General features: G+C 41.9%; 2 protein-coding genes across 2 annotated transcripts in view; both read left to right on the top strand.

Moving 5' to 3' along the window:
* Nucleotides 1–14727, top strand: part of LOC310816463 (exosome complex component RRP40-like) — a 136974-nt gene that overhangs the window by 29698 nt on the left and 92549 nt on the right. The gene's annotated exons all lie outside the window — the stretch shown is intronic.
* The window catches only part of gpc3 (glypican 3), a gene marked incomplete at both ends in the record, with an annotated part of 81563 nt that continues 72962 nt past the window's right edge, over nucleotides 6127–14727 (top strand). The window contains 2 exons of the mRNA XM_083686847.1: nucleotides 6127–6289; nucleotides 13424–13585. Of these exons, the coding sequence (XP_083542973.1) occupies nucleotides 6127–6289; nucleotides 13424–13585 (325 nt within the window). The remainder of the gene's footprint in view (nucleotides 6290–13423; nucleotides 13586–14727) is intronic.

The raw sequence follows: 14727 nt of genomic DNA on the forward strand, positions 1-14727 counted from the left end.
TAATTACTTGAGCCTCCGCCCAGCATACATGTATCATAACATTTAAGATGTATCATAGCATTTTTACATTCAGTTTAATTTGATTGATGTGATGACATAGCAACTGTTTACTGAACGTTTTACCTCTGCCAGTAATCTTATCTGGTGAAAGTTGTCTTTTATTCGATTAGAAGGCTATATAGGCCTCTTCGTTTTTGTCCACACATCCTATGAAAGGGGAACTAAGGCTCCTGCTGAAATGATCAATAAGAACAGCCTCAGTCAATGAACTGAATGTATGGGTGATACAGCCTATTAGAATAAACCTATAATTTCAATACAGTGATATGTATAAAGAACGGTATAAATAGTGGGTCATTGTTCATGTGATTTAGCTTTATTCTTCCTATATGTGAATGTTGACTGAGATTACTTCAATACCATATCATCAACACAACGTTTGGGTATAACTGTAACTTATCATCTGATTTGTGCAAAAGGACAAGAAGCTTATTTGAGAGCTGTCCAATGTTGTGTCTACTCAGTGGTTTTGGTTCAGGGGAGTTTTTTTAATCTCAACCTCAGTCATTTTTAACTCATTTGTTGATCACGTGATACGAGAATGCAAGTTTCACGTATTCTGCAGAATAATTTAAAATGATTAATTATTCTAAAGCCCAATTTCGTTTTAATGTATTTTCTATTCCTTTCTGTTTTTTCACAAACAAGTTTCAAGTTTCAAGTTTCAAGTTTATTAATTTATCTCAGACACAAGTGCAGGGAGTAAAATTCTTAGGCTTGTTTCCATGACAATGCAGCATACAAAAATACAAATAAGTAGTAGGCAATGAAATAATGTCAAGTATACTTATTTTCCAGGCTGTGTTTCATTTGCTTTTCAGAAACTAACAACTGAATTCTCAAAAAAATAATTAATACGTTTAAAGGATTAATACGTAATTACAAAATATGTATGGTTTCTCGTGGATCAATTCATCTAAGATACCATTTCATAGTTCATATAGTTTCATAGTATACTTGGGGAGAAAATCAACAGATACAACAACATTTTAACAATTATAGAGGGGGCAAAATGTCAATTTACTGAAAGGAAAAACAAAAACGAAATTCGTTAAATGTATTTATCTCAGTGAATCGATCTTGAACGGCAGATGGCTGCAGGCTATGTATGCAAAAAGAGTGATCAGTCTCTGGCGTCTTTAACATTGAAAGTGGGTTAAAGTTCAATCTCTTACAGGCCCCCTTGTTGGAGGTAAAATACAACATTCGAGATGTGAAATGATCAGTGAAATGATTTAAGTATGTTTAAAAAGACAAATGGCCACTAACTTATCATAAGGGAAAGGTTGCACTTTCCACAAAGTTGTATAACTCAAAGTTGTTATTCAAAAACACGCGGGAATGTTGAGGGAAGTCGGGTCTTTGAGGCCGCTGATAATTGCGCTTCTTTGGACCGGTTTGGTGTGAGATGTGGGGGTAGGGTTTACAGGGGTTACAGGTCACAAGCCTTCTGGGCTCTTTGACCACGGGATTTAATGAAGGGCAAAGCGGGATGGACAATGAAATAATACCTAGAAATTTGAAGTAGAGCATGTATTTCATTTTCAGGGTTTATGTTTAAAATGGCGTAGTTAAATACAAACAATACAATGTCTAGGCCTACGTATCAACATTGGGGTTAAGAGGAAACATAACTACAAGATAATGCGTCGTCTACACTCATCTCCCCACCCCCACATGGGGAAAAAACAACAAAAAAGATGCTCATACAATTTCATGCATGACAAACCTTTTTGTTGTCACTTCAGGATAGCGAGAAAGGCTGAACATACAACAACATCTGCGTAGCAAGGTACGTTATACTTCTGAAACCACTCGCTTGTGGATAGAAGTCTTGTTGCCCCTGTTTGAAATAGGCTGCCTATTCCACCTCAACAATTCGAAGGCTGCTAAACGAGGTAGGCTGTGTCTGTGAGTCTCATCTTTCCAATTTACTCAGTAAATCTTCATTAGAGGACTTAGACAAAGAAAACGTATAGATATTTTATTTGATCCAAATGTCTCAAGTAAGCTATTTCTCTTAACATTTAGGTACAATTTAATCAGGGGTTTCTCATTGTCTTTGTTTGAAGTTTGGTATTCTTTCGTTTTGATATTTTGAAGGCTGTTTGACCAATGTGTTTACTATTTCAGAATGAAAATAATCGATTCTGCATATAAAGCAATTCCTACATATACAGCTACTCAAAACGACATAACATTGCTTTAAAGATATTCCATATAAAACAAGATTAGGCCATACCCTACTTGGCGCAAAATTGCTGTTTTACAAAACAAGTGGGTTTGTTTTGCTTAATTGTAGCCTACTTTTAATTGAACTTCAATTAAGAAAATAAGAAAAACGGCTTGGCTTAATTATGCAATTGTGCCTAACAGCGGATGTGGTTCCCATGCCTTTAAGTTGGAGGGTTCGTCAGGAGCGGAGAAAGGCCCATCACATGACGATGCGTTCGCGCCTCTTTCGTAAACCTCTACGACCAGTTCAGATTCCAAACAACTTTAAGGTAATACGAAAACAAGATTATTCACTTTTTCTCAACTTAATTTATTAATCAGAAAAACCGTTCTTCTTTGAGTCATTCAATCGATTCAATAAAAGTTTCAAATCATGACTGTTGCGCACGATGGTCATGCTTTGTGTGGGCACACTAGCTTAGCCCACCGTTTGGAGATTGCTCAATCATGTTTTGTAAAGTATTTTCCATGTATTCATGAGTAAAGAGACAGATGGAAGCTCATCGCTTTAACAATCAACACCTCACCTTGAGTTCCAGCGCGCAATAATGTATCACAAGTACCCAAATGGGAGCGGATACGTTAGCCACTGATTGCTACTGCTAATTCCGTAGTGAATATGTGCAGGAATGTCGCTGTAACTGCATACACTAATAGTTTAAATGGTTTGTTGAGCCTTCTGTTGTCTTTCAGTAGCGATTGTGTTGACGTAGCAATGACTACACTGTAGATTCCGCGCCACATTAATATGTTGGAAAGCTCAGAAGCCAGCATGTTATTTTTGGTAAAACTATTGAGAAAAACTCACCGCCGAGATAAAATCCCGTTATTTATTAATCATATGGAGTTAATGCATTTAATTGATATTTTCCCTGATTGGATAATGTCAACCAAAAAACTCGAGTGCGTAAAAAGTCAAGCGCAAACCCATACCTAAAATTCATCTCAGTTTGAATCTCTCATGGCGCCTGCCTTCCCCCTCCCATGCATAGGTTAGGCTGATTCTGGAGAACAAATCACAGCGCTTGTTTGGTTCTTCTCACATTGTTTGTCTATGTTTAATGAAATAACAGAAGTAAAGTCTTAATAGATAACATGTTTTTAGAGCTGAAGCAATTAATCTCAATTTGGTTGACTTTCAGTATTGCAAGGATATTTATTTGTTAGATTTTCCATAGAATCCTAGATTACACTTTAGTTTATGGTAGTTGTTGTTAATTTCAATTGACAGAAACATTATATACCTATGCATTACTGGTTCCTTTCTTTGGGATTTGCTATAAATAAAGAGCACCACCAGCCACCATTTGATACCAGTTAGTATCCAAATGTGTCAAACTCTTTGAAGTACCAGAAAGCACACATTTTTACTACACTATAACCCAGTAATTACTCAGTGGAAACAGTACTACAAAGTGCCACCAAAATGTATGTTCACATGGCTTTTAGAAGTTATTTTGTTTCTGTTCTTATCTTTATCTAAGGTGACCTTCAGATACCAAGTACATCTATATCCTGGAAAATATGGACACCATTCAACTCTCCACACCAAAATATATTTGATTAAGCATGTCTCCCATGAAGGTTCTCCAGCTAAGGTGCATCTAGTGTAGTCAGTGAAATAGTCTAGTATCTACTGCCCTAGTTGCTCCTTCTGGCTGGAGGACTGGTACTCTCAACTCTGCCCTAGTTGCTCCTTCTGGCTGGAGGACTGGTACTCTCAACTCTGAAGATCTGTTTGATCATAGTGATGTTTTCCTACTTGTTTATTTCTGACCCTTAATTTTATTTCGTTGTATATAACATTACATATCCTTACTACTGTTACACTCATTGTATACAATGGATTTAATTTGAATTGTATTTATCTGAGACCTTGTCTATGTTTTAATCTGTAATCTGTGTAAATGCATGTTGGTGTGGTGTCTTCTTAATTCTGTGGTGTGTTGTCCTGGCAGTTCCAAAGTGCTCACAGTGCAGGTAGTACTCATGGATCTACTGCAGTGTGTGCACTTCAAGTATTGCCGGTCACCCTCTCTTGAGCCTACGGTATCACCTTAATTGGACAAGGTCATCATCGTATGTAATGAGTTTACAGTGAGTTTTGCAGGTTTGCTTTCAGCTTCTGGAAATTCCTGCTGTGCAAATCCATGCAAAACTCTCTGTACCTCAAAAACTCAACCGACTGAGTACCCAGAATGTCCTTTTTGTTTAGTTTGCGCATAATATTTGATATTCTATTCCCTTGTTCAAAGCTACACAATCAAGCCTAAGCTTTAGTACACAGCAGACAAGAGCAGCTGTTATTGTGGGATTGGTCTCAGTCATCCAGCTATGTATGTGGGTGGGGAGGCAGTTGTTTGGCAAGCAACATTTAACTTGCTGTTTGTCTTGCTGTTTTCGGGTGGATGACATCGCAATTTTAATGATGGCCAAAATCTAAAAAAATTGCACGGTATCCATCTGTAATCCGCCAGATGTTGTAAGCAGCAAGATACTTTTGTGCTGTTTGGTTCCCTCTCTGTACAAAAAAATGATGAACACATATGCTGAAATTAAAGTACGTCAAAGTGATTTTTCTGTCTTTTTCTTTTCCTTTTCCAATGTAAAATCATAGCTTATGAATAGTTAAGGTTCAGGCTCAGGTTTGTGTGTCTGTTAAATGGCTTGAACACCAGATGGCAGCAGGTGCATGTCTATGGGTCTTTATGCAATAATTTGGGAACACTTTACATTGACTGCCTTTATAATAGTTTATTGACTGTGAATTATTCGTTTGTAGATTACTCATAAATCTTTATAAACAATCATAACTAATTGGTTTGAATTGTGATGTTATATGATTCATTTTGTGCTTGGCAGACGGAGCTGTGGCTGCATTGTTAGTCATGTTTTATGTGTCAATGCATCAACCAATGCTCATTATGTGCCCAACGCATAAACCCTTTAAACAAGGCAACCATGATGGTAAGTGTTATCAATATTCTACATTATTACATTTCCTATAGCCAACTTCTCGGTCTTCTAGAGTACATGAGTACGTTATAGCTGATCATTTCTTTTTCAGCAATAAAGTAGGCAATTTTCTTAATTAAATCAATGTGCTGTAGCCCCTTTTCCATTCACTGATCATGACAGTTTTATTTGATCTCGTCACTCATCTTTCTGTTTAAGTTTTCACATTTGGAATCTGTGTTCGTTGTGGATAGCTTAATCAGGCAAATGATTGGGGGTATAAAGGCACAATTTGTCATGTTTGTCTCACAAGACATCGCAGGCCGCAGATAAGTGCTTTCAGTTGTATCAGTTTAAACAGCTTGTGCGCATATTGTCTGCTGTATGATATCGCTTTGCAAGTGCGCACAGCTCTGTATTGTGGCGCGCGCTCTGGAGAGCGATAACGCGCAGTTGATTCAGGACATGCGTCTCACGGAGCCAGCTGATAGTCAGTGGTGCAAGTGAGTGGGATTTTTGTAAGTTTATCAGCATTGAGGTCCCGCTCCACTGCATAACCGAGCGGTAGGGAAATAAAGGGCTCCCTATGTGTTTCATGTTGACTAGAACTTGAATATCGGAGAGGAGTGAGATGTGTGAGAGGAGAATACCTTACTACCCAAGAGGACATGCCGTTTCGCGTCTGCGGTGCCCTTTTTGAGTGGGAGAGTAGAAGGATGCTTATCGGAGCTGCAGTATTCAACCCAACCTTACGAATGTGCCGTCAGGCTTTGACATTGGCTATGTACTAACTTGGCACTCGCCTTTTACGCGAACTGTAGTGACTAGTTTCACATTTATCTACTGCCTGGTTTGGCTAAGTTTTGATCGTATGCCATGACCGGCGTTTCGCTGTCGGGTGCGCTCTTTCTGTGCGCCCTGTGCCTACCGGTCTCCATACCCGGCGGACAGGTACCTGTGCCCAGCTGCCACGAGGTGCGTGCGTCATTTCAGGCTCTACACCCGGGGTCGAAATGGGCCCCCGAAACCGCCGTTTCAGGTAACTATGAGCCAGGCTTTCTTAACTATACTCCTTACGCATGGGTCACTGTGGTTTGCTTTACGCATTCAAAGATTTGTGTTGTATATACGTGAATTAAACCTATTTCAAAGTAATGACTTAACTTAGTGGGGTATTAAGTTGCAAAACTGAACATGCATGAGTTACCCTTGTTGTGTAGGGACCTGTGATGTTGCCTCGTGTATAGAATGTCGTGGCGTTCCCTCTCCTCCCTAAAGGCATGTAAGATGCACTCAGATCTTCTGATTTCAATCTAACTCATGCATAATGGACTAACAATAGACACTCGGCGGGATAGCGCTTTAGAAGCCTGCGATGGTAAACAGCGACAATAATGCTCTGTTCGGGAATCTCATAGGCTATATCTGGGATAACTATCCGTTGCACTTACTGTAGTTTGAGCTCACCACATCCCCCCCAGTGAATAAGACTAGCAGAAGTAGAATTGATGGAGAGCTGTCCCTTTGACTATACAGAGCACTCTTTTTCCATATCATCAGGGATTGCAGAGTCTGTTATGCCCTCAAAACATAACATCTCCTGCAAAGCTCCCTAATAATCTCCAGAGGACTTCATAGTCTTTTTCCCCATTCCAAGACTGCAAGCACTTTTAACAATGGCAGTGAGAGTTGACTGTTACACCTACTACCACGTCCAGCCCACATATTTGTTTTCAAGCCCCGTGGCTCAGCATTTTCAACATTTCTCAATCATTCTTTTGCCACTTTTTTTTGTTGGTGTTTCAGCCTCTCATCAATCAGCCAATTAATGAATCTATAGGCAGCATCCTACCATCATTACCCAGGGAGCCACAGCTGCTTGCATGGTTGGAGTGCAGCGCCTCAGCTTGACACCTGTCCTTGATCTGCTCTCTCTCTGGTTCTAGAGGCCACATCGCTTTTAAAGGGTGAAGCACAGGTGCATAAGCCTCGGGAACCTGTTAACTCAGTTAGCAAGCAGCATTCGGCCCAATTATATTTCAAACAGGTCTGCACAAACCCGAACAGCAGCCCAATTCAACCTGTTACAATCTATTCATCTACATTTTAGGACATGTCCTCTCTCTGTTATCCACAGAGTTTGAGCTGTGATGGAAACTCAGCAGCTGAGGGGAGAGGCATTGATCTGACCAGCAGGAGGAGCACTCTCCTCTGCCCTACATGGGCCTAAATGAGAGTGATTACTTTTTCAGTTGTTTTTTGCACTGCCAAATTAACCCCACTGAAGAGAAGGAAGAAGATGTATCAGAGTTGACTATCAGGTGAAATGTTTAACCAAGCACTTGTATTGTCATAGTGACTTTGATGTAGCTATGATAGCAGGTTATCTGAGTATGCTTGTAAAATCAAAGCACTTATTTATGAAAACAATGGAACTAAAGTGATAGGCGTCCTAAGGCAGGAGAACCGTCATTAGAAGCCCACCATGTTGCTCTGCAGAGGACTGCATTTTGGACGGTGTAATTGGTGCACAGGCGGAGCCTGTTGCTTGCATTCCTCTCAGTATGTAAATTGATACTCCTCTCATGCGGCTGAATCTCAGCCAGCCTCAAAATGTTAATTGGGTGTTTTAGTGTCATGTCAGAGTAGAGAAGTGCTTCAGGTTAATTGTTTTCCCTCGCTCTCTCCCTGGCTAGTGATTCACTCTCCCAGCAGAAATACAACAGCGGAGCAGCAAACAATGCTAAGTGCACAGCCAACGTATAAAAACAAATCAACATTCCCTCCACTGAATTCATTTTCTTTGCTATCAGGCGAAGTAAGAATGCTTAATACAAAGGAGATACAACGTTGGCGATGGGATGATGTTGTACAGTCTGACGATAACCTCCCAACAACCCTGGGCAACCCTGTCCTCAGTGCCTGTACTTGTCTGGAGCTGCAAATCAATGTGAAAAGCTGTTATGTAACCTGTAAATGGTTATGGGCCTGTATTGCAGGTGTCACCCGGTCCTGATTGTGCCTGGCAGTCCTGCCTGTGCCCGCCTGTGCCCTCTCCATGGGGGGTCTTTGATTTACACAGCAGTCTCTTCTGTTTCAGAGATTTACTGAAGATTTAGATTTACTTTTTAGGTTTTCTCTCGTTTATGTTCACCCTTTATTCCCCTCACTCCTCCTCTTCACAATAATCCAGGTGGTGAACCTGGGATTAAATGTATTTACTCACTGATCTCCTGGGTTTAGAGTGAGTAATCATCCTAGTTCTGCCAGTGTGTCTGGGCCAGGGAGGATGGTCAGAGGACAGGGATGACGCTATTGACAGATTTGATGGAGGACCTCAGTGCTAAGGATGAGAAGTGGTAATTCAATTTAGGGGTTTAGAAGGTGTGTGTGGGTGGGTGTGTGTGTGGGTGTGTGTGTGTGGGTGTGTGTGTGGGTGTGTGTGTGGGTGTGTGTGTGGGTGTGTGTGTGTGTGTGTCCTGTTACAGAGGTAACTGTCTGGGGGTGTATCAGGAGAGGAAGAGGCTGATACAGAGACAGCCGGGGGAAGACAGCTCTGAATTCTAATAATGCTGCATGTGGTGCCAGGGGGCACAAGACCAAAAATTCTCTTTTTTTTCTTCTTCCCAGTATTTATTTAAAGGCACTGCAGTTCTCACCAATACAGGAGAGGAGAAGAGCAAAAGATGAACATATTGTTCAGGGAGTAGTGTTCTCATCTCAGGCATGGTTGGGGGGCTATTGCCTGAAAGCAAAACCGAAAGCTGGCTGTCAAAATCTAATGGTAACATGTTATGGTGTCTGGTCACAAGGGACACCTCTGTAATGTCATAGACTCACCCCAGGGTATATAAGACTATGACACCCCAGGGTATATAAGACTTTAAGTAGTGACGGTCGTACATTTTGTGACAGCAGGAGAGTGCTTGTAAATGGTTGACCAGTTTTGGGGGGACTGTCGTCTATCCTACAGGGAGCTGACCTGGTTTTTGGGAAGACAATCACTCTCACTGAATGGAAGAGCAGCCCTGTTCTGCAGGGCGGTGGGTGGGTTACTGGTGGTTATTCTGCAGGGCGGTGGGTTACTGGTGGTTGTCCTGCAGGGCGGTGGGTCGGTTACTGGTGGTTGTTGTTGTAAAATAAGTTGTTGGAGAAGAAACAAAATGGCTCCATGTTTGATATTGTGTGTGTGTGTGTGTGTGTGTGTGTGTGTGTGTGTGTGTGTGTGTGTGTGTGACACCAACAATAGCCTGATGGACACTGACCCCTTAGTAATTAGTGGTGGGGTCAGGTCGGCATGGCGACATGCTGTCCTGGGATCCTGGAGAAAAGGGAACAGTGACCAGGCATGGAGTCGTTAGAGGAAGTGTTTATGATGCAAACGAGATACAACAATGCCCACATTCCTTCCTTTCAACTGAGACAGGGCACAACTAATTGGCGACATTAATCTGACCCACTGCAAGATGGACCCTTCTGTCTAATTAGACATTCACAGCAGGGGAGTGTTTGATGCCGTTCCTCATTCCGTTCCATGCATTACAATGAGCCCGTCCTCCGATTTCTACCTCCGCCAGCCTCCCCTGACTCACAGGCTGTGTGTCTGCTCCTCCAGAGGGAGTACCACAGCCGTACCACAGCTCATTGTGGTTAGATTCTAGAATGGGGATGCCTTCCTTTGTTCTTTGGGTTCTGAGAATGAAGCGGTGGAGGTGTAAACAAAGAGGTGATGAGGGCCATGTGCTGTCATAAGGCTTTGTCCTTCCTGATAGGCCACGAGATCACTGCTTCTGCATCAAAAGAGAGGGAGAGAGTAGCCCTCACAGCAAGCACTGGAGCCGCTTTTAATAGTGAAATCCCCATTTACTAATGATGTTAAGTTGGTGGCAAATTGTCTTTTATTTTTATTTTATTCATGCACATTGTTTCTGTAAAGTGTCAGCGCCTCATTTCGCCCTGGGTTCTCCACAGCTCCAGCTCAACAGAAGTTGTTGATTTATAATTTATACCATTAATAAAAGCCTTTTAACATATTCTATATCTTAACACGGGCTGTTTTTTACTCTCTCCTCCGCGCTCCTCCATTAAACTTGCATACTGATCGCTTTCTAATTGGCGCAGAGAAACAGAGACACATTTCTGCGCTCTTTCCCAGTCCCCCGGCGAGGAGCCTCAGAGCTTGTTAAAGATGAAGAGAGTGGGACTGTGCTGTGTACACAGCCCTCGCTGGGGCCCTACTGGAGCTGTCATCTTCAGCTCCACTCTGAGACAGACACAGTGCAGTGGCCTGGGGACGCAGAGGGGGGAGGGGGAGGGGGGAGGGGGAGGGGGGAGGCTGCTGGACAACCGGGGGGGGTGGGGGGGGTCGAAGAGTTAGAGAGCAGAGATGAAAGAGCCATTGTTTTTGCTTGTTAAATCATTTGACCATTATGGTGTATCGATCAGAACAGGAATGTAGCAAAGGTGTGATAATGTGAAATGTTACATTAGGATGATAGGAGGATAATGTGAAATGTTCGTATTTCTGCATTTGTTGTTGTGTGTCTATTTGTGTCTGTTATGCGACTATCATGACAGAGGGAGAAGGATGTGCAGGCTGATATGAAGGCTTCCTGTGTGCCCGTCAGGAGCGTAGCTGTAGTCAGCGGTGCCACAGACAGAGGGAAACGAGCACAGATCATAGCTGGGTGTGATGACAAAGAATGAGAGAATAAAGAGATGGAAGAGGAGGAGGAGAACAAGGAGTGGAAAGGAGAGAAGGCGGATTTTGGTCCCAAGCGGGTTGTCTGTCAGCGAGAGGGCTTTATTTAGAATGCGTAATATTTTTGTTTGTGCATCTCAATGGGGAATCATTTCCCTGCAGTCCCTCACTTGTATTCCTCACTGCTCTGAACTTCTGTAATGAAACACATTCATCATCTGCAAAACTGCAGACGAGCAGATGAAACTGTCTGTTTTGCTGAAGATAATTGCTAAATCCTCTCGTCTCTCTCCCTCTCTCTCTATCTCCCCCACATGCGCTCACCTCTCCTAGGGTGGTATTGACAGCTTAATAATTTTGCCCCTGCAGGCTGAAATTAACTCGATCTTATCTGTCAGGAGTCCTTTGTAGGTATTGATTTAAGATATTAGGCTTGTCAGCATGCATACAAAAGGGTCTGTGGGACCAATATATTGAAGATTCACTTTGATCAAATCTCAAGAGCCTGACTCTGGTCCTGCCATGGAGTTAGCAGGCATCAGGGGAGGCTGGTGGAGGTAGGAATCAGAGGACGGGCTCATTGTAATGCATGGAACGGAATGAGGAACGGTGTCATACACACGTGTTTGGTGCCATTCCTCATTCCGTTCCATGCATCCCAGTGACCCCAGCCTCCCCGAGCGTGCATGTCAGGGGAGGCTGGTGGAGGTAGGAATCAGAGGACGGGCTCATTGACACCAGCCTCCCCGAGCGTGCATGTTTGACTGCTTTCATGGTGGTTCTTCTCAGTAAACCACCTGACTCCTGCTTCCCCCCCGTGTCTATTGCCTTGAAGTGTTTGTTTCTGCTTTTTATTACTCCTTCAGCTCTTTCTCCGTTTGTTATACTGCTATTCACTTCAGTAACCGTTTTGCTATGTGCCCCAACAGGCTGATGTGATTTCATGTCTACTCGTGTGCAACAAATACATCCCCTTATCTCTCCCGCTATCTTACTGTCTCCTCCTGTCTCTCTCCCCCCCCCCCCCTCTCTCTACCCTCTACATTCATCCTGCCCTCTCCTCCCCCCCCCCCCCTCTCTCTACCCTCTACATTCATCCTGCCCTCTCCTCCCCCCTCCCTCCCTCTCCTCCTCTCCTCTCCTGTAAGATGGAGCTGGAGTTCAGGGACTCTCCTGATGTTTGTTTACCATGCTATCAATCAGTCTAGTGTCACGTATGCCTCTCTGGTTGATCAATAAGACAAGCTCCCATCCCACCTCTCCAGATTACTATTCTGTTTTTTTCCAACTTGCACATAGTGGTACCAGACAGAGAAAGAGAGGGAGGAGGGGTGTCTCTGTAGGGTTCCCTTTTGTATTTTAACATCGTATGGTTGTGCCTTGTTTGTCTCTGTCTGTGAACCATTTTTTGGGAGCGATATGGGAATCAGTTGGAAAATTGATGTCTTGTTTGCAGGCAGTGCATTTTTCAATGGACCTATTTTTCTGTTGCAAGTGTTTTGACAGATGAAATATGAACTGAATCTGAAATATACAACATATCAACTTTCTTAGAGGTGCAACACCACCTCAAACCATGAGAATTACACCAGATGTGTATGCTTTTATTTTCTATCGTGCCATACATCACCAATAATGTTTTTTTGCACCTTACTTGTATAATTCTGTCCTTTTTGTCGTGTTTTGTTGTCACATGTGAATGTTAAATACATATTTTTTTGGGAAATAGTGTTTTCAAATACTGTTTTTCATTGCACCCCACAATATTTATTTTGATCTTACTTTTCTATCCAGTTCACAGAGAGTATCCGACAGTTGACAGAAGCAAAGTCTGACCATTATATTTATTTTCCCTTTCATTTGTTCTCTCCATTTTTCAAATTAAAGTCATTTCTTCAGGGCAGCTCCTCTTTGGTCCAGGCATACGTGTACACCGTCCAATGAAACATCCTTGTCACTCCAATTTCTCTTTCAATGACTTACATTTCCACCTTTCAAAAGAGCCCAAGGAATCCAATTATGTCTCTTTTGTATAAACAACCTTCAGATGCAGAGGTTTGTTTGTGTGTCCGACTCCTCTTTCAACTGAGAGATTCTGAACATAGTTGAAAAAAGCTCAAATAATCTCACACCACTCAAGTAGTGGGGAAGTGTTATATCTCCCATTCATTAAAATAGCAAATATTATGTAATTAAATGATATGCATTGAAATGATAAAGGGCTAATTTCAGGGTTTTAATTTCGGGTGGGCTGACATATACAGTCCTCAGAGTGTGGTAGTGCACCTGTCCAGGTGACGCCAGCTGAATTACCTGTGTAAAAAGGTGCCATTTGTTCACTTGCTCTCTTGGTAGCCTTACCCATCAGGTAAAGAGGATCTCTAGAGGGATTGAAATGGCAGCGGCCAATTGGTTTGTTTACTCACCTTAGTTCTATGGTTCTGACTGCCTCTCCTGCCCCCTGCTGGACAGGTGCAGACCTGCAGGTGTGCCAGCCCAAGGGCCTGACCTGCTGCTCCAAGAGGATGGAGGAGCGCTACCAGGTTGCGGCCCGCCAGAACATGGAGTCAGGCTTGCAGGCAGCCAGTGCTCAACTGAAGCTCCTCATCATCCAGAACGCAGCTCTCTTTCAAGGTGAGCAATGTCTCCAATGTGTCTTTGTCCACCTCAGTTGGGGGAGGAATGATGCCTACATTGATATTGTATGATGATCAGAAACATGGATTCCAGTTGCGTCTTTCACCAGTGACCATCTAGCTTTGCCCCCACTCAAAATGTCTGCTGCTGTTGACTGAACACATGTACTGGACAGCATACATGCAGTTTACATGTAGATGTGTCTACTGGTGTGTTTACTAGTTAGATTAGATTAGATTAGATTCAACTTTATTGTCATTGCACAGAGTACAAGTACTGAGTTTGGCATCTAACCAGAAATAGTGGCATAAGTGTAAAAGACATGAAATTGTAGACAGTGCATGGTATTATAGTATGAGGTATTATAGTATGAGGTATTACAGTATGAGGTATTATAGTATGAGGTATTACAGTATTACAGTATGAGGTATTACAGTATGAGGTATTATAGTATGAGGTATTATAGTATGAGGTATTACAGTATTACAGTATGAGGTATTATAGTATGAGGTATTACAGTATTACAGTATGAGGTATTATAGTATGAGGTATTACAGTATTACAGTATGAGGTATTACAGTATGAGGTATTACAGTATGAGGTATTAAGTATGAGGTATTATAGTATGAGGTATTACAGTATTACAGTATGAGGTATTACAGTATGAGGTATTATAGTATGAGGTATTACAGTATTACAGTATGAGGTATTACAGTATGAGGTATTACAGTATTATAGTATGAGGTATTACAGTATTACAGTAGGAGGTATTACAGTATTACAGTATGAGGTATTACAGTATAAGGTATTACAGTATTACAGTATGAGGTATTACAGTATGAGGTATTACAGTATTACAGTATGAGGTATTACAGTATGAGGTATTACAGTATGAGGTATTACAGTATTACAGTATGAGGTATTACAGTATGAGGTATTACAGTATGAGGTATTACAGTATGAGGTATTACAGTGAGTATAAATAAATGAATATAATAAGTGAATATACATGAGATGAATATCAATATGATATGTACAGTTGAACAAGGGCAATAACAGACATAGTATTTTTTAGTATTGAGCTTTTAGTTCCTAATGCACACAGCTGCTTTCTCAAGCAGAATCACTGCAGTCGCTCT

The sequence above is a fragment of the Argentina silus genome (assembly GCF_951799395.1).
Source record: "Argentina silus genome assembly, chromosome: 15".
NCBI classification, from domain to species: Eukaryota; Metazoa; Chordata; class Actinopteri; order Argentiniformes; family Argentinidae; genus Argentina; species Argentina silus.